This window comes from Ailuropoda melanoleuca, chromosome 3 (assembly GCF_002007445.2).
Source record: "Ailuropoda melanoleuca isolate Jingjing chromosome 3, ASM200744v2, whole genome shotgun sequence".
Taxonomy (NCBI): domain Eukaryota; kingdom Metazoa; phylum Chordata; class Mammalia; order Carnivora; family Ursidae; genus Ailuropoda; species Ailuropoda melanoleuca.
Window position 1 is genome coordinate 23,704,167 of NC_048220.1, and position 18,744 is coordinate 23,722,910.

Below are 18,744 nucleotides of genomic sequence, written 5' to 3' on the forward strand. Positions count from 1 at the left end.
GAGCTCAGTGCTAAGAATTACCTCCTGAGACAGTCTTCACTGCGTAGGCAACAAGGAGAAACACCGCCCCTAGCCTCTTAGCACTACCTAATAAATTGTCTTCTTGGCAGCTTTCCTAATTCTGGATCCTATCCTTTCTGCCATATTCGAATTCACAGCGGGAAGAACTGGGGAAACTAGTCCCTTCTGGTAAGTGGCTTGTATGGGGTGACTGATAGACTAGAAATTTCACAATAACTACATAAAGGGGAGGGGATTTTGTTAGCAAACTACTTATAGTCCCATCCTTTCTTCTGGTGGTGTAATGAATATGGCAATTCTGAGGTCATGAGTATAAAAACTTTAGAAATTATAGCATGTCCCACAAAATGCGGCTTTTCGTTATCACATGATCCTAGGCTTGACGGTCCAAACGCCTTAAATTATTTGAATATTCCCCATTTTGTTCGCAGGTGGAAGTCTCATCTACCTGTTCATAACCAGTAAAGGGCAGAAGCTGAGTCCTTTAAACATGCTTTGGAAAACATCTGACACAATTAGGCATTAATCTTTACCAACAGCGATTAAAGGCACACTTTCTGGAACCAGACAGCTGGATTCAAATAATGACTCCCATCACATTAGTTCTGTAATCTGAGAAATGGGGTCAAGTTAGAGTTCCAACATCACAAAATCAGGGTGAAAATCATTCCTGCGAGGAAGTCACGCCCCTTCCGGTGGGTCTCCGGCCCATCCGCAGTTTACGGTCTGCACCACAGCCTGAGTGGCACGGGCTTAAGCCCCGCCCTCTGCCCGTCCCCACGACGCGCAAGCGCAGCCTGGTTCCGGCGACTACCCTCCCCAGGCTTGCGTGCTGGTTGTCGGCGGGAGATTGGGTCTCGCGATGTGCGTGTGCGTGTGCGTGCGCGGTCCTTGCGAGCTCGCGCACGCCTCCCCTCGCAGTACTGGGCTGTGGCGGCCTCTTCCTCTTGCGTTTGGGGCAGGACCCTGAGCGGCTGCCGCGGCGAGAGCTGAGAGTCAGCATCCACTTCGCCGCCACCGCCCTCGCTGCCTGCCTCTCTGACTTGGGCTCTTCGCGCGGTGCCGAGGCGACGAGCTGGGAGGGGAGCGGCGCCGGCGTGAGGTTCCCAGCTGATGGGCAGCCCCTGGGCGCGCTGAGGGGCCGGGCTACCAGCGGCTGAGGTAGGTGGGCGCGGGGTTTTGTCAGTTTGGCTCCCAGCAGAGTCGGGGCGGCGGGAGCTCGTGGAGAGGGCGAGGAGGCGGCGAGAACGGGGGCCCACCTTGCCGGTTCGAAGAGGTCTCGGACCCACGTCTGAGGAGGGGCTCTGGCCCAGCCCGAGCGAGAGGAGGGGCCCCGGACGTAGCCTGCTCGTCCCTCGGCGTGGAGCCATTATTGGGGGGAAATGCCTGCTGCGGCGGGGCGGGGGAGGGGTCATCCTTTCTTTTCTTTGAGAGGTCAAAATTAGCAGTCCTCCCTGTCCGCCGTTAAAGTCTGCCGACTTCGAGATGGACGTCTAGATAGAGTGGCCTGTGGACTTCTGCAGCTTGCAGAACTCCCAAGTGCACGAATAGCGGGCTATGAATTTTGGTTGTTGGAGGGTACACGACTCCGGTGTGGGCGTGTATCTTCTACAAAGTTGTTATTGTTAATGCATTAATAATCGCTTTGGGTTACAACAGGTATTACATTTCTAAACGCCTCTAGTCAAATAAGGATTCTGGAACGGGGGAAACTGCGCCGTGGGGCACAATTAAGGGGTAGAAAGAAGACAAAGAAGGCCGTTATTTATGATCTGTCCTGGTATCAAAACTTTCCGTGGTAGGACAGGATGCATGGCTTTTGGCATTTGTTTTGGCTTTTGCTGAATAGACTGAGTGATGTGGGTCACAAATGGACTTTTATTTAGAATTATAAAAACATATATGATTTTATATAATCGCTACAACCCAAGTGACCCGAACTGAATCTCTGAGAATTGTGTGTTTGATCTTTGGAAGAGAGCAGAACTTGGATTTCTTGAAAGGAAGATTTTCTCCATGTTTAGAAAGCTTCAGGAATGCTTTGTGAAGTTACTGAAAATAGTTACAGTTCTTTATGTTGGCAAAATGAGTACCACATTCAAGAAAAGGAAAAAAAAAATTCATAAAGAACGGCTCACCCAGGGTTTAAATAGAGTAAAACAGCTTCAAGGATAGAAGTTTTACTGTGTGCTTTTTTTTCCTTAAAAGTTTAATTATTTATTTTAGGCGGGGAGGGTCAGAGGGCAGAGGGAGAGAGACTCCCAAGCAGACTCCCCGCTGAGTTTGGAGCCGGACGCGGGGGCTCAATCCCACGACCCAAGCGGAAATCAAAAGTCAGTTTCTCAACCTACTGAGCTTCCCAGGCGCCCCAGTGTGTGCCTTAAAAATTCTAATTTAGTCATAGTTAAAATGCATAGAAGCTCTTAGTTGACTCCCTTATACTCAGTGAACCGTTTTTAAAGGTAATTAACCTTTGGTAGGCTACACATTCTGTTCTGTAACTCTTGGCTTTCTTTCAGTCCAAACTTTATAGAAACGTATTCATTCTGATTCTAAGAAATGTGGCCTGCATACTTTCATTGAACTCTGTAGTATATTATGGGAAGAGTCTTAGAAGAAAGAGCAGTATGCTGCCAAGCATACTCCTGAAGTAGGAGACATTATTAAGTATAGGATTAATGAATGCTTGTCTATATAAATACTGCTTACAAACATATATATCCTCTGTGTGTGTGTGTGTGTGTGTGTAGATGATGATGCACAAAAGGATCTAATGCTGTTGATTCCTATCTTAAAATCCTGAAGTAGAAAGGATGGGTTTTAGCTCTGTTTCCTTTTTAGTTAACTATATCAGTAACTGTCATAGTAAATTAATTCCTTTTCCAACTTTTTTTTTTTTTTTAAGAGAGAGTTCAGGCTGTGGGTGAGCAGAGTGGGGAGGGGCAAAGGGAGAAAGAGAATCTTGAGCAGCCTCCACACCCAACTTGAAGCCCCACGGGGGGCTCTATCTCACGGCCCTGAGATCATGACCCTAGCAAAATCAAGAGTGAGACACTTAACCAACAGAGCCACCCAGGCGCCCCTCTTTTCCAGCTTCTTAATCAGTTATTGAGTAAGCAGAATATTGTACTGATTTTTTGACGGTAGCAGGGAAGGAAAACATAGAACATATAGAAGACTTGCCCTTAGAAATGTTCTTTAGGTCAGTGTCTCATTGTTTTTCCATTGTAATAAACAAGTTTACTCCTGTTATGTGTCCTAGTGCTTAGAATACTGTTTTGCATGGACTTGGCTCTCAATAAATATGAGCCATATCAGAAGTAAATTAACATAATACAAACCAAATACCTAAATTCCTGGAGAAGATTAAAGGAATTGGTGAGGGGTGCTTTTTTTTTTTTAAATTACAGGTCTACTTTTTAAATAGTGTATATTTTTTTCAGTGTTGGTATCTTTGTTGGTATCTGAGTAGAGGATACATGGCAGCATCTTGCCTTTAAAAGCCTAATATAACAAATGTAAGCTGCCTCTGTATCCTGAGTGCCAATATATGGTGAATGTTCTGATAAATTAAGGGGAAGTAAAGTTAAGGGAAGGTCCAGAGGAAAGCTTTTGGTGAATTAATGATAGGAACTTAAAAGGCATGAAATGTAAAGCATTGAAAAAGACTGTAGGAAGAAACATTTTCTTCCTTGATGGTCATTGCTGGTTGGTGAACAGAACTTGTACCTTTCTCTTTTTACTAGAGCTTTCCTTGCAGCAGGGTGATTTCTGAATGATTAAGATCTTCTCAGAGGTCTGTGTTTCTCTTTGTTTTTGCATGTGGTCTCTAGTCCAGCTTTATTGGCAATAAGCTAGTATTTTGATTCCTGTTTAATTCCTGTTTATATGTCTCAATTAGTTTATAACTTGAAGGGGAAAGGAATGTGGTTAGTCCCTTCACAAATTCCAACATTAGCTTTTCTTCAGTTTAGAAAACAAATCTGTTTGACTTTGTAGATGTTATCAACAGGAAGATTTTGTGACTATTTGGAGAGGTAGGAGCGAAAGAGGTGAATAAAAACCAGGAATATTTTAAAGTGGGTCTTATGTTTTCATTTTAGTATAGCTGAGTCATTCTCGTGGTAGGGGGGTGAGTTTTGCTCCCCCCGCCTCCGGAATATTTGGCGATGTATGGAGAAACTTTAGGTTGTCAGATTGGGAGGGAGAGGAAGAGAGTGTAGCTACTGACATCTAGTGGGTAGAGGCTAGGGATGCTCCTAAGGCATCTTAAAATGCACAGGACCCCCTCCCCAAGAATTATCTGATTGAAATGACAGTGCTATTATTGAGAAACCCTGATGTAGTTGTATATTATGCTGAAATTGTTGGTTCTGATGTCAGATTACCTGAATTCCTGTTTGGCTTTACCATTTCCTAATGTGCGAGCTTGGCAAATTGCTAAAAATCCCTCTGTTTCTGTAAAATAGGGCTAATAGTAGTATGTTCATCATAGAGTCTTGTGGATTAAATCAGATAGTTTGCAAAGTGCCAAGCTTATTACCTGGCACATAGAAAATGTTCAAAAACTGTTAACTTTCAGCTAATATTACTACATTTGGAACACATCTTGATCTGTCTTTATTTCTGAGCTGAAATTAGAATTTGAGCTGGTGAAGTGATAATAACCTATTTTTTATTATATCCTTGAGGATTGAGCAAAGAATTACTCCTTTTAATATTTGTGTTAACTCATTTAACTTGTTTTATGTTCTCAAGTCTGTAAGGCTTCTGCCATAAACAAGTAGCTTGTCATTGTAGATATTCTTCCTTAATAGTTAAGACTTTAAGCCAGCTGGCAAATAGGTCCGTATCTGTTGATTTTTAGGAAACGTTTAGTAATTTAACAAATCAATTCTGTGACTTGTTTCCCATTTCCTTTTGCCTTTATAACTGAGGTTTTGTTGCAATTTTACATGTATGATGTAGGCAAACATTAGCAGCTTAGGGGCTGGATCTTACACCTGTACCTGTTTTTCTAAATCTGAATTGGAACCCATATCTTTATTTTTCTTACCTTGTTGGAATATAATACTTTAGTTTCACTACATTCATGTTCTGGGGCGCCTGGGTGGCTCAGTCAGTTATATGTCTGCCTTTGGCTTGGGTCATGATCCCGGGGTCTTGGGATCAGCCCCCCCCCCCCCGTCGGGCTCCCTGCTCAGTGGGGAGTCTGCCTCTCCCTCTCCTTCTGCCTCTCCCCCAGCTCATGCTCTCTGTCTCAAATAAATAAAATCTTTTAAAAAAATAAACTCATTTTCTGTGTGTCTAAATGATATAGCTTTTTAGGGCTGGCCTGTTATGGTAGAGGTTGTAATACATACTTTATAAAGAAAAAATCATGGGATGTCTTCACCGACAAAACAGAGACTGGACTTTGTTAATTAGTCACAGGAGTCTTTTAAGGGAAGACGATCCACACGTATTTATGATCAGGAAGAAATTATGCATTCACCTTTTTGTCTTGATAATCATACCTTCAAAATAGGAGGTATTATGATTGTTACCCATATTTTTGTAGTGTAATTCTCAGTTGTGTAAATGTTGGTTCATTTTAGCTAATGGAAACCTTTGTTCACCCTTTATATTAGTACTTCCTCCTGTTTGGATAATTTGGGTTAAAAGTTTTTGTTCTTTGTCTTTTGAGGTTGGTTGTTTTTTATAGATAATTTAAAGGGAGTCAGTACCTTGAGAAATTGTGTTCCTTGCTTGGCACATTCCTTGTTTTGTAAAGTCTAGCATACACTGAGGATCCCTCTTTTTTTTCTTTTTTTTTAAGATCTGTTTATTTTAACAAGCGAGAGAGCGAGAGCGCATGTGCGAGTGGGGGAAGGAGCATAGGGAAAGAATCTTCAAGCAGACTCCCTGCTGAGCACAATTCCTGAAGCAGGGCTCTATCTCCTGACCTATGAGATCATGACCTGAGCTGAAACTAAGAATCCGATGCTTAACTGACAGAGCCACCCAGGCACCCCTACACTGAGGATTCTATATCAATAATAAATTATAGTAAGGAGGAAGTGTCCACCTTGTGGCAACTGTGGCCAGATCAGAAGTGTATATGTGAGAAATAAAAGGCCAAAAGAAGACATTCTAAGAATGTTTAATAAGCAAATGGAAAAAAAAGAATAATATTAGTAAGAGTTCTTGTGTTTGTTGTTATCCTTTTAGGGTTTCATAATCTAGAAGAAAAGAACCTATAAAATGTAACAGATTTATTCTCTACTTATCCACTTTTCTTGTTCCTAAGCAGAGAACATTATGGCTACTAATGCAGTATTATAGTTATCTTGCATGACTGATGTCCATACCCTTGATTAAGTTGAGGAAAAACAAGTATCTTTGAATCTGCTGATGTCTGTTTGTTTATAAGTGGTCTGGAGTCCTGCCTGTCAGCCTAATTTTAGGTAGCCTGCATAGTTTTCGGAAGACAGACTATTTTCCCACTGAATACTGTCATACAGGTATATATTTGTATATGTGTATTTATGCATATTTGTCTTTTATTTTTGGTAGAAAATGATGCATCCTGTTGCCAGCAGTAATCCGGCTTTCTGTGGGCCTGGCAAGCCTTCCTGCCTCAATGAAGATGCCATGAGAGCTGCTGATCAGTTTGACCTATATTCCTCCCAGCAGAGCAAATATAGCCACACAGTCAGCCACAAACCAATGGCTTGTCAGAGGCAAGACCCATTAAATGAAACACACTTGCAGACTACAAGTAGCAGAAGTCTAGAGATAAAAGACGAACTAAAGAAAAAGAAAAATCTCAACCGATCCGGTAAACGTGGCCGACCTTCAGGAACCACCAAATCCGCAGGATACCGTACCAGCACAGGCCGACCCCTGGGAACCACCAAAGCAGCTGGATTTAAGACAAGTCCAGGCAGACCTTTGGGTACAACTAAAGCTGCGGGATACAAAGTCAGTCCAGGGAGACCTCCAGGTAGCATTAAAGCTCTATCCCGTCTCGCCGATCTTGGTTATGGCTGTGGCACCGCTGCTTTTCCTTACCCTATGATGCATGGCAGAGCAGTTCATGGGGTAGAGGAAACCAGCAGCGAAGTCAAGCCACCCAATGAGTGAATGAGGCAGGAAGGGAGGGCCAGGTTTAGAAGGCATATTGTGAATAATCCCAAAGCTTCTTAGTTTTATTTTGACATACATGATTTTATGGCCTGGGCTTTCCAAATTTGTTTTCCTGTTTGATTTGTTTTCCTGCTTTTGCTCAGAAACTGCCATATGCTGACAGATGCACTCAGGGCATGAACAGTGGCATTGTATTTGTATACAGGTTCAAGTGTAATACCTAACTAAATCATTTTTGCTTTTCTTTTAGAGTTCTGGTTGTGTCTCATATTTCATTACTCCTTTTGGGCCATTCTAAATAGATGCTTTATGTGCTAAACAACTGAAACCATTATACCTATTAGTTTGTGAAGTAAGCCTACAATATAGTAAAGATAATAATATCCAAGGTATTTTTAACTGATGGAATAAAGTAAACTAATGATTCAGGATTACTTGAGGTAATGGCTGTGAGTTTTTGTAACATTAATTGTCATGAGACAGGACACATATTTGTACGCTTTGGCATTTACATAGACTTCAGATGTTAAAAATCTTTTAATGTTCTAAGTTTAAGCAGCAGAAGCTTATTTATTTTATTTTATTGATTTACATGGTATTAATTGATTTAACCATTATTCCTAAAAGAATTCTTTAGTGTTTGCCTTTCAACAATGATACGTTGTGTATTTTTTAATTGCCTAAGAGCATATATACCAAACACTACAAACAATTTTTATTTACAGAAAAATTAAACTTTTTACTAAAAACTGCACATTACATTTCTGGTGAAATATGCATTCTGGGAATAGCATATTTAATATAATAGAAAAAGAAACATTCTTAGGGTCTGCATGTAGCTGTAGTCACTACATTTTGCCTTTCATATATTTAGTTTTAAAGCATTATACTTAAAAAACATTTATTAATGTTGTTCATTTATTCAAAATTTTATTAGTTTTTTTCCTAAGAAATTGTCCCATTGCATTAGCACTTACTGTGGTTTCAGGTTTTATATCTACCAAAGGACACAAATTGAATGGTAGAATTTAAAACTGGTATAAACAAAATGCGATTGTCTGTCAGAACCCAAATATTAAGAAATATAGGAATCCATCTATGCATGAATCATGTAAAAATATGTTGATTAGTTTAATTAAAAATGTAACTGTGGCTCCAGTGAGACCACTTCATCCAAAAGAAAATTTTTTCCAACAATGTTTGCTTTAGAAGCAAGATAGAAAGGAAAAAGTATTGGGTAGATGTGTATGGTAGGGACAGAGAGAAATCACTCTTCTCCCATTTCTGAAAGTAATAGTCTTTGTTAAATACATGTTATTTATTCTGAGTTTGTTCTAAATAAACTATTACAAACTTCGGATTTGAAAAAAAATTCCACTCAAATTGAGGAATTTTAAATGCCTTTGAGATTATAGTGTAGATTTGCGGGGCCCAAAAACTTTTAAATAATTAAAATTTTAAAAGGGCGCACATTGTATTAATTGGGCTTGCTCTCAGTTAATGCAAACTCTCATTGCAAATGGATGTCATGTTTCATACCTTTTCATCAGGAAAAAAGCAGCAAGCCTTCAGGTGTTCCAGTGATGCCTGACCCAATGAGCTGGACTTATGCTGCTCTTTATACTAAGAGGTGTTGCATTGTATGTGGGGACTGTGTGTGCACTGGCATCTAAGACAGTGACCTCAAAAATTTTAGCTTTGCACAAACCATAGAGAACAATATTGGATGATTATATAATCAGTTGTAACATTCTGGCAGCTAAATTGCTATAAGAGTTTCTCCTTACAGAAGCTTAAAATATAAAACTTTGAATAATTTACTCAGAACAGTATAACTTCTGACACACACAAATGCTTACATCTTTACTCATATGTTTTATCTGTCTTTTGATATGTTGTCTGTCAGTTAGCTGTTTCTTAAGGTCATGTTCAGCAGTTGGCTACTTAGAAATCCTCTTTTGAGTTCCCGAAAATAGTTGTCTAATTAAATGTTCCTACCGTAGGGTAATATATATATCACTGTCAAGGATTTGGTTGCCTGTTCTTTTATACTATGTCCATTTGACAATTTCCTTTCAGTTTATTTTCATTCCTGATTTTGTTGTACATACCCTTCCCTTTCTTTCTTGCCTTTGCTTCATTCATTCATTGCCCTGCCTCTTTCCCCATCCTCCAGCACATCTACTCAGTGGTGCTGTGCTGTGTGTCAGAAAATAAAGCAGGTGTATTATTGTATAATGAATTTTGTATACATGTTAATGAAATGGTGAAGTCAGCTAAAGGAATTCTGTTCATAACAGTGTTTATTAATATCAGGAGCTATGTCCCAGGAAAAAAAGGGGGCGAATGGCTACAGTTGTGAATGGTTAACATTGTTTAGAGCTGAATTTTCTGTTCATGTAAGCATTTACCTGGAGTATTAGATCTGTTTGGTGGTGAGCATCTCCTGTTTCCACTTCCTTTTCTCCTTGTGAACGAACAGTTTATTGGTGCCATGCTGAAGAGAAAGACATTTAAGTGATAACATGAATGAAGTCTTAAAATATAAAATATTTTTACTTCTCTATAAAGACCACATCGTGCATCTTTTGTAACACTGTCTCTTGTCATGAAAAACACTGAAATAGCATGTTAAATAATTGCCTATACTTTAATATAATCAGTTGGGGAAAACTGGCCTTTTCCTCCAACTGTGTGATTGTTCCTTGAAAGGTAAATTGCTAATTTTATATTGTATAATTCTGTTCTTCACAAAATAGGTTTCACTATCCTATATTAAAATTGTTGGTCAGAAAATGATCTGCTATTCAAGTAAGTTTGCTTTACTTTTTTTCTTTGAAAACTATTTTAACTTGCCTTATTTATTATCATATTAACAAATAAGCAGCTAATACAGATGAAATTTTCATTTTTTGACAGCTATAACCTTGCATAACTAATCTTTAGTATGGGATGATTTTGATACTATCTTTGGAGTTTTGCACTGGATATTAAAAAAAATACTGGCACAATGTATTGGAAGAAAATAAATATCTGATTAATTTTTAATATTTGGGGACATTTTTAAAATCAGTGTTCAATTAGACTAAAATATTCTTTATATTTTTTATTTACTTTTTAAAGAAAACATCTGTTAAAGTAATAAAAGTAATCTTCATTCCAAACTGATGTTTGTGTGAATTTACATGTATATTTTCATGATGTAATAGAGTTTCTTTGAGTTAAGGAGGAAAAAACAATTATCTGGATCCATATATTAAGTTAAAGGTGATCCAGCCAGTGTAAGAAAAACCCAGTGTATGAGCTAAAGGAAAAAAAAGAACCTTCTCCTTTATATTCTAAGAAGCTTTAAAAAATAATTCAGGGGATGTTGGCGATACCTGCTGCTCTGTCGGTCATTGTCTCTATATGCAGTAAAATTTTATGATCCCTTTATAATATAAAAGTTCACAACAGTTCAAAACGTTTTTTTTCCTTGGACATAAAATATTTAGATGCTATTATATTTTTGTTTTTATTATGGCTTAATTATATGCTATTAAACTCTAGGATGTATCTAAATCTTTCCTTTGCTTTTCTCTCCCTCTCCTCCAAAGTAGGTAAATCTGTACTCTCACATACAATGTATTTAATTTTTGGAGAATTTAATGCTATAGTAATTCAAGTGTGTGATTTATAATAATCAGACCACTTTGATTTTTTAAGCTTCACAGTTTCCTTTTTCCACAGATAATTACAGAGAAAATAATTACCAATTAATTGATATAAGCACGCTGTCCTCTGCTGTAAAAAGTCTGAATAGATACTGTGTATGTTTTTATGTCCATGAACTTGAGCTACTCGTGTGCAATTATGTGTATGGGAATGGAGTAGTGTTCATGATTTGTATCTACATCATCATATGGATGTATATTTATTAATAAAGTCATTACTTTAAAACCAACTATGTTTACTGCTTTATTTTCTTAGCACAGTATTTGTGAAGTAGAGGAATGGTAAGTAGTAAACCTTTATCATGACTAGCTGTGCTTGGCTGTGCTTTCTGAAATCTGCCCCTCTGTACTTTTGTTTTTCTCAAAATAGTAATATTTATATATCTGGAATTTAAAATCCTAACTTATAAACAGATCTCATGTTGTTTCCTTTTTCTTCCCATTATTAAGGGAAGTGTGGTTGATCTTTTTAGTTTAGAATATTCAGGTATTGGGGCTCCTGGGCAGCTCACTTGGTCAAGCGTCATTAAGGTCATGTTCAGCAGTTGGCTACTTAGAAATCCTCTTTTGAGTTCCCGTCCAACTCTTGGTTTTGGCTCAGGTCGTGATCTCGGGGTCCTGGGATCGAGCCCTGCATCCAGCTCTACTCTCAGTGTGGAGTCTGGTCAAGATTTTCTTTCTCCCCTCTCCCATTGTCCCTCCCCCTGCCTGTGTGCGCTCGCTCTCTCTCTCAAATAAATAAATCTTTAAAAAATTCAGGTGGGAGCACCTGGGTGGCTTAGTTAAGCGTCAGACTCCTGATTTTGGTTCAAGTCATGATCTCAGGGTCATGGGATCAAACCCCCTCTTGGGCTCTGCGCTTGGCCTGGAGTCTGCTTGTCCCTCTCCCTCTGCTCCTCGCCCCCCCGCTTGCTTGTGCTCTCTCTTTCAAATAAATAAAATATTTCCAAAAAATTTCAGGTATTAAACGTGGCTAATTTGTTGTTTTAATGTGGATATGTTTTTGGTTTTTGGTACAGAGAGAGCTTGTACCGGAGGGGAGGGGTGCAGTGGAGAAGGGTAGGGGAAGTGGGAGAAAGAATCTCAAGCAGCCTCCGTGCCCAGCATGGGGTTTGTATCATGAGCCTGAGATCATGACCTAAGCCATAATCAAGAGTTGGGGGCTTAACTGACTGAGCCACCCTCCACGCACCCCTGTTTTGGTGTTAACCTTCGGGAGAACAGCATGTGCATACTTTGTAGTTGTTAAATATTGGAGCTATAAAAGGAAAACACTTTCCCCTAATTTTTTGAACATATAATTAACATTTTTTTTCTTCAAAGCCTGCAGATCACCTAGATCAGAGGTTTGCAGACTAAGGCCCATTGCCTGTTCTTGTAAATAAAGTTTTAACGGGAATAGCCATTCTCATTTGTTAAAGATCATCTATGGCTGCTTTTGTAATACAATAGCAGAGTTGAGAAGTTTTGACATAAGACCAGCAAGACATAAAATATTTACTAATTATTCCTTTATGGGAAAGTTTGCTGACCCCTCATTTAGAAGGATAAATTGGAAGTAGGAAACGAAATTTGAAGTTGAATTTCAAAACTTGAACAAATGTCTTTTTTTTTGCTTTTGAATTGTTTTAAATATTCTTCAGATTATACTTAAAAACATTTTTATGTGTGTTTTCCTCAACCTGTTGAAGTACTTGGATATCTCCAAGAGAATGCTGTTGATTAGGTGTACCGTTCCTCATCTGGGAAGAGATCTACACCATCATAGTATTGGATCATTCGCTGTGGCTCGAAGGATTATTAGGTATTCACAATGTCTTTACCACATTTTCTGTAGGTCTCTATATAGAGTTTTATAGGAAAAATGTATTTGTTCATTGTAACTACACTTGCCAAAATTCTCATTCTCTGGCAGTTGTCAGAGAGCAAATCAGTGTCCTGTTTGTTTGAAAAGCCAGCCAGTTGAAGGCAGTCTCCATTTACCACCTAGAATTTGTGCCTTGAATATTATTAAACACTTGAGTTTTTTTTGTTTTTTTGTTTTTTTTTTTTTAAAGATTTTATTTATTTATTTGACAGAGATAGAGACAGCCAGCGAAAGAGGGAACACAAGCAGGGGGAGTGGGAGAGGAAGAAGCAGGCTCATAGTGGAGGAGCCTGATGTGGGACTCGATCCCAGAACGCCGGGATCACGCCCTGAGCTGAAGGCAGACGCTTAACCGCTGTGCCACCCAGGCGCCCCAACACTTGAGGTTTTGAGCCCATTAGTCACCAGTGGTGTGAGAATCATGAACAACCTTTGGGAAAATATAAATCAATTGGTATTTGATGGTTTTATAACAACATAGAAGATGAATTTTGGAACAAATACATAGAATGTTACACTTTTGCTAAGAATGTCCTTCTAGAATGAAAGTAGGTCTGCTGCCACCATACCCTTTCCTTTCTTAGCACCCAAATTTCTTTGTTCTGAGTTTATGAGGATTTCATCATTCATATCAGTCAGTCCTGTTTCAAGATGTGCGTCACAAGTATTTCGTGAAGTACATGGGAATTTTAATGTCTGATTTCTGTAAGAGCATTAGAGTAGTAGAGGTGAAGAGACAGGTGAAGTGGGGTAAGCTGTTTGCAAACAATACACTACAATGTGGCCTTTCTGGTGATAGCATTGTAAAAAGTCAACCTTAAAGGAACTTCTAGCTGCTTCAAAATTAATGCCAAACTTAAATCCTTTCTAAAAATCAAAGCACAAAACCCTCATTGGAGTGAAAGTATAATAGGGTACAGTGATAATGGCTTTAGTGTAGTACTTGGCATAAAAAATAAACACTTTACATGTTTTCATTAAATCACTGCAGTTTTATTGAATGGTGTCAAAGGAATTGGAACACCCCTTTTACTGGTAAGAAGACTTGAATCCCATGGAAGTTAAGTAATTTACCCAGAATTATACAACCAGTAAGTAGTAGTCAGCTGGGGCTCTTAACCACGATCTTCTACTCATCATTGGAAAAATTTTTAAATGGGGTTCTGCTTTTAGTAGTAGGTATTTTTATACTGGCCCTGAGATAAATAAATGTTACTTTGGAAAACTAATATATTCATTTTGTCTTCATGCCAGTGGCTCTTCTCTTCTGAGAACCTAGGGGCTCCAAAATAGCTTCTTAGCAAGGAGAGTGACAGAAAAAGTTAGACTTATTCTCTGTTTTGTCTTTTTCTTTTTCCTTTCCTTTTTCTTTTTCTCTTTCTTTCTCTCTCTTTTTCTTTTTTAAGATTTTATTTATTTGGGGGTACCTGGGTGGCTCAATCAGTTAAGCATCTGCTTTCAATTCAGCTCAGGTCAAGATCCTGGCGTCCTGGGATCAAGCTGGGATCAAGCCCCGCATCAGGCTCCCTGCTCAGTGGGGAGCCTGCTTCTCCCTCTCCCTCTGCTGCTCTCCCTGCTTGTACTCTCTCTATCAAATAAATAAAATCTTTAAAAAAAAAAAAAGATTTTATTTATTTGACAGAGCATGAGCAGGGGGAGCAGCAGGCAGAAGGTGAGGGAGAAGCAGGGAGCCCAATGCAGGGCTCAATCCTAGGATCCTGGGATCATGACCTGAGCCAAAGGCAGTCGCTTAACCAACTGAGCCACCCAGGTGCCCCACTAAATTCATTACTCTTAAAATCTGTAATCCTTTCTGTTAGGTGTTTATTGCCATGTGAGCTAGGCCTGTTTATGTGTAAATCTGCCCATTTTTGTCTTTGAGCTGCCTGGTACAGGTTAGCGACCGCTAAGAAGTTGGTATGTGATATATTATTGTCTATCATCTATCCCTTTATCCTCAGGCTAGCTTTTCTTGGGGTAAGAAGTTGCATGTAGGGGTGCCTGGCTGGGTAAGTCGGGGTGGAGCATGCGACTCTTAATCTCAGAGTCGTGAGTTCAAGCCCCACGTTGGGTGTGGAACCTACGTTTAAAAAAAAAAAAAGTTGTATGTAGAGTAACAGTCATCCCAGTTACTGCCTTACAGCCCTGTGTGATCTGTCACAATTTTTTTCCCTTTGTCATTTTTGGATTGGCTTAACTTGCTAATTTTGTTCATTTGCCTTAAATAACCTATCAGTCTCATCAAGGAAAATATTTTTAATTAGTTTTGAAAAATCCTAGTTTCTATATTTACATGACCCTTGCTTCATAATAATGCTGTTTATCTTTATTAGGCTAATGTATTTCTGAATATCTGAAGTTTCCCATTTCATCTGCCTATCTGTATCCTGTCTAACAGGGTTTATAGTAATGATAGGGTTTTTTTTTTTTAGGATTTTATTTACTTACAATTTTTTTTTTTTTAAGCAATCTCTACCCGTAATGGGGGTTGAACTCACAACCCCGAGATCAGGAGTTGCATGTTCTTCCTACTGAGCCAGCCAGGCGCCCATACAGCAATGATAGTTGTAACAGAGACCCCGAAATGCACTGGCTGTGATAAAGGTAGCCCATTTCTCACCACATAAATGTCTTGTGCAGTCTTTTAAAGACCTGGTTTCCAAGTGACTTTTGCCATTTTCAAAACATGGTTTCCAAGATTACCCTGTTTTTATTTTTTTATTTTTAAAGATTTTATTTATTTATTGGATACAGAGAGACAACGGAAGAGAGAACACAAGCAGGGGGAGTGGGAAAAGGAGAAGCAGGCTTCCCGCTGAGCAGGGATCCCGATGCGGGGCTCAATCCCAGGACCCTGGGATCACAACCTGAGCTGAAGGCAGATGCTTAACAACTGAGCCACCCAGGCGCCCCAACCCCGTTTTAATTTTAGTTGGCCTAAAGGAAGGGGCTTTGGAAGTCCAGGCCCTTTAAGTAAGTTGTGTCACTTCTCACAGTTCTTTGACTAAAGGTTGGTCACATGACTGCATATGCTGCAAGAGGCACTGGGGAGTCTAGTTCATTGTTGGGCAGCCACGATCAGTTATGGAAGGAGAGAATGGATTTTAGTGGCAATCTCTACCATATCCCTATAAGTAAGGGTTGTGGGCTAAAATTGGAGTAGAATGAAGAAGCAAAATCCTATACATTACATGAAACCAAACTGATGTTTTTGAAGCTAATTTAAATCATTACTAGGTGTCATTTTTTTTGAACAACTGTTACTCGTTACAGATTTGAGTGCCATCTTTGGGCCAAACTGTATTATGAGTGCACTAGATGACTGGTTTGTATTCTAATGAAAGACTCAGCCAAGTAAACAGACAATTATACAATATAATTAATGCTATTTCCAGAGTAAATGGGGGAAGAGGCTATAAGAATACTCAAAATGAAATGACATTTAAGCTAAGCACTGAAAGATGAAATGGATTGATGTGTGGAAGAGGGGTGGGTATTGGAGACAGAAGTAAGAAAACACACAAAAGCCTGAAAAGCGTGATATTCCTCAAAAACAAATAATTGTATGGTGAGTGATGCTGCTGAACAAGGGTTGAGAAGAGGAGATGAAATGGACCTGATTATAGAAGGGCCCAGAAAATCAATTTAAAGAGTTTCTATTTTGAGTACAATTGTGAGCCATTGGAAGGTTTAAGTAAGGGAATGACCTACATTTGTAGTTTAGGTTGGCTTGGAGAAGAGAGATTAGAGGCAGGCACAGTGGTAGAGCCTCATTTGGGTGAGATACTAAGATTAGGATTGGGCAGTGGGGAAGAGAAAGGGGAGAGATTGTGATCTGAGACATGCAGTTGATAAAACCTGGTGTCAGTATTGAGAAAAGAGGAATCAAAGATAATGAGTGGTGGGGGCACCTGGTTGTCACAGTCGGTGGATCATGTGACTCTTGATCTTGGGGTTGCAAGTTCAAACCTCATGCTGGGTGTAGAGATTATTTAAAACTGAAATCTAAAAAAAAAAAAAAAGATAATGAGTGTTGACATAGTATTAACTAGACTAGGGAATGTGTGAATGTGTGTATGGTGAGGGGAGGTGGTTAGATGGAGCATATCCAAGCCAAATAGGACGATTAAGATAGCCAGTGTCTACATCAAAGGGTTGTTTTTTCTAGAATAGCCCAAGATCTACCCCGCTGTGGGTGAAAGTAAATACTGGTTTTATAGGTGATGGAGGGTGCAAGGCAAAAAAGAACTACTTTTTTTTTCTTTTCTTTTAAATTGAGTTATAATTGACATACATTAGTTTCAGGTGTAAACATGAATCAATATTCGTGTATATTGCAAAATGATCTCTACACTAAGTCTAGTTAACATCCATCACCATACATAGTTGCACAATTTTTCTTGTGGTGAAAACTTTTTTTTTTTAAGCTTTTATTTATCTGACAGAGCACAAGCAGGGGGAGCAGCAGAGGGCGAAGCAGACTCCCACTGAGTGGGGAACCCAACACAGGACTTAAGCCCAGGACCCTGGGACCATGACCTGAGCAGAAGGCGGATGCTTAACTGACTGAGCCTCCCAAGGTGCACCTTGTGGTGAGAACTTTTAAGATCTCTCTTAGCAAGTTTCAAATATATAATATAGTATTAACTATAGCGGTCATGTTGTACTTCACATGCCTATGATTTATTTTGTAGCTGGTCCTTTTCACCTATTTTGCCCACCTCCTGCCTGCTTCTGGCAACCAACAATCTAGTCTCTGTATCTGTGAGTTTGTTTTTGTTTTTTGCTTTAGATTCCATATATAAGTGAAATCATATGGTATTTGTATTCCCCTGTCTGACTTGTTTCACGTAGCATAATGCCCTCAAGGTCCAACCATCTTGTCACAAATGGCAAGATTTCCTTTTTTATGACTGAATAGTCTTCCTCTGTGTCTGTGTGCATGTGTGTGTGTGTACATGCATGCACCGCATTTTCTTGATCTGTTCCTCCACTGATGGACACTTAGGTTGCTTCCATATTTTTACTTTTGTAAGTAATGCTGCATTGAACATGGGGGGGTGCATGTATCTTTCTGTATTAGTGTTATCATTTTCTTTTGATAATTACTCAGAAGTAGAATTGTTGGATCATATAGTGGTTCTAATTTTAATTATTTTAGGAACCCCTGTACGGTTTTCCATAGTGTTTGCATCAATTTGTGTACTCACCAACTGTGCACAAGGGTTCCCTTTCCTCCACAACTTCAACAACACTTCCTATTTCTTTCTTTGCTTGTTTTTTTTTTTTTTTTTTGTTTTTTTTTTTTTTTTTGATAATAGCCTTCTAACAGTTGTGGGAGCTAGAACATGGAGAATTTGTTAATATTTTAAGTAAAACAAATTTTTTTATTAGTAATTTTCTCAGGCATTCAGCTGGTGTAATACAATAAATCTCAGTAACTATTGAGCATCTACTCTGCAGTGTGGCAGCTCACACACTGAACAAGACACGAGTCTCTACCCTCAAGGAACTCACAGTAGAAAACATATGCCTTCGTTTGTAGAATTTAATTAAACCATGTGGTGCCAATTTTTATTCGTTCCAAACTGGTATTTTAACATGCTTTTTCTCTCACACTAGCTAATTGATTTTAGTACAGAGCCAGTGAAACTACAGCTCATTTGCCTGGTCCTAAGCTTAGGCTATTTTCTAGAGGAATTTCACCAAAAGAAAACTGAGGGGGTGTCTGGCTGACTCAGTCTGTAGAGCATGTGACTCTTGATCTTGGGGTTGTGCATTCGAGCCACATATTGAGAGTAGAGATTACTTTAAAAAATAAAATCTTAGGGGCACCTGGGTGGCTCAGTCGTTGAAGCGACGGACTCTTGATTTTTGGCTCAGGTCATGCTCATGGGTTGTGAGATTGAGCCCCACACTGGGCTCTGTGCTGGGCATGGAACCTGCCTAAGATTCTCTCTCCAGGGCACCTGGGTGATTCAGTTGGTTAAGTGTCTGCCTTCAGCTCAGGTTATC

The 18,744-nt window shown here is 39.3% G+C and overlaps 1 protein-coding gene across 1 annotated transcript; it reads left to right on the forward strand.

Moving 5' to 3' along the window:
* Nucleotides 1-819: 819 nt before the first annotated feature.
* On the forward strand, nucleotides 820-11,092 carry C3H5orf24 (chromosome 3 C5orf24 homolog). Its single transcript, XM_002912922.4, has 2 exons — nucleotides 820-1,182; nucleotides 6,577-11,092. The coding sequence occupies exon 2, from the start codon at nucleotides 6,580-6,582 to the stop codon at nucleotides 7,144-7,146; it is 567 nt and encodes a 188-aa protein (XP_002912968.1). The 5' UTR covers nucleotides 820-1,182; nucleotides 6,577-6,579; the 3' UTR covers nucleotides 7,147-11,092.
* The last annotated feature ends 7,652 nt before the right edge of the window (nucleotides 11,093-18,744 follow it).

Bases quoted from the DNA above. Each gene is read 5' to 3' on its own strand.
- C3H5orf24 (XM_002912922.4), top strand. From the start codon at position 6,580: ATGATGCATCCTGTTGCCAGCAGTAATCCGGCTTTCTGTGGGCCTGGC.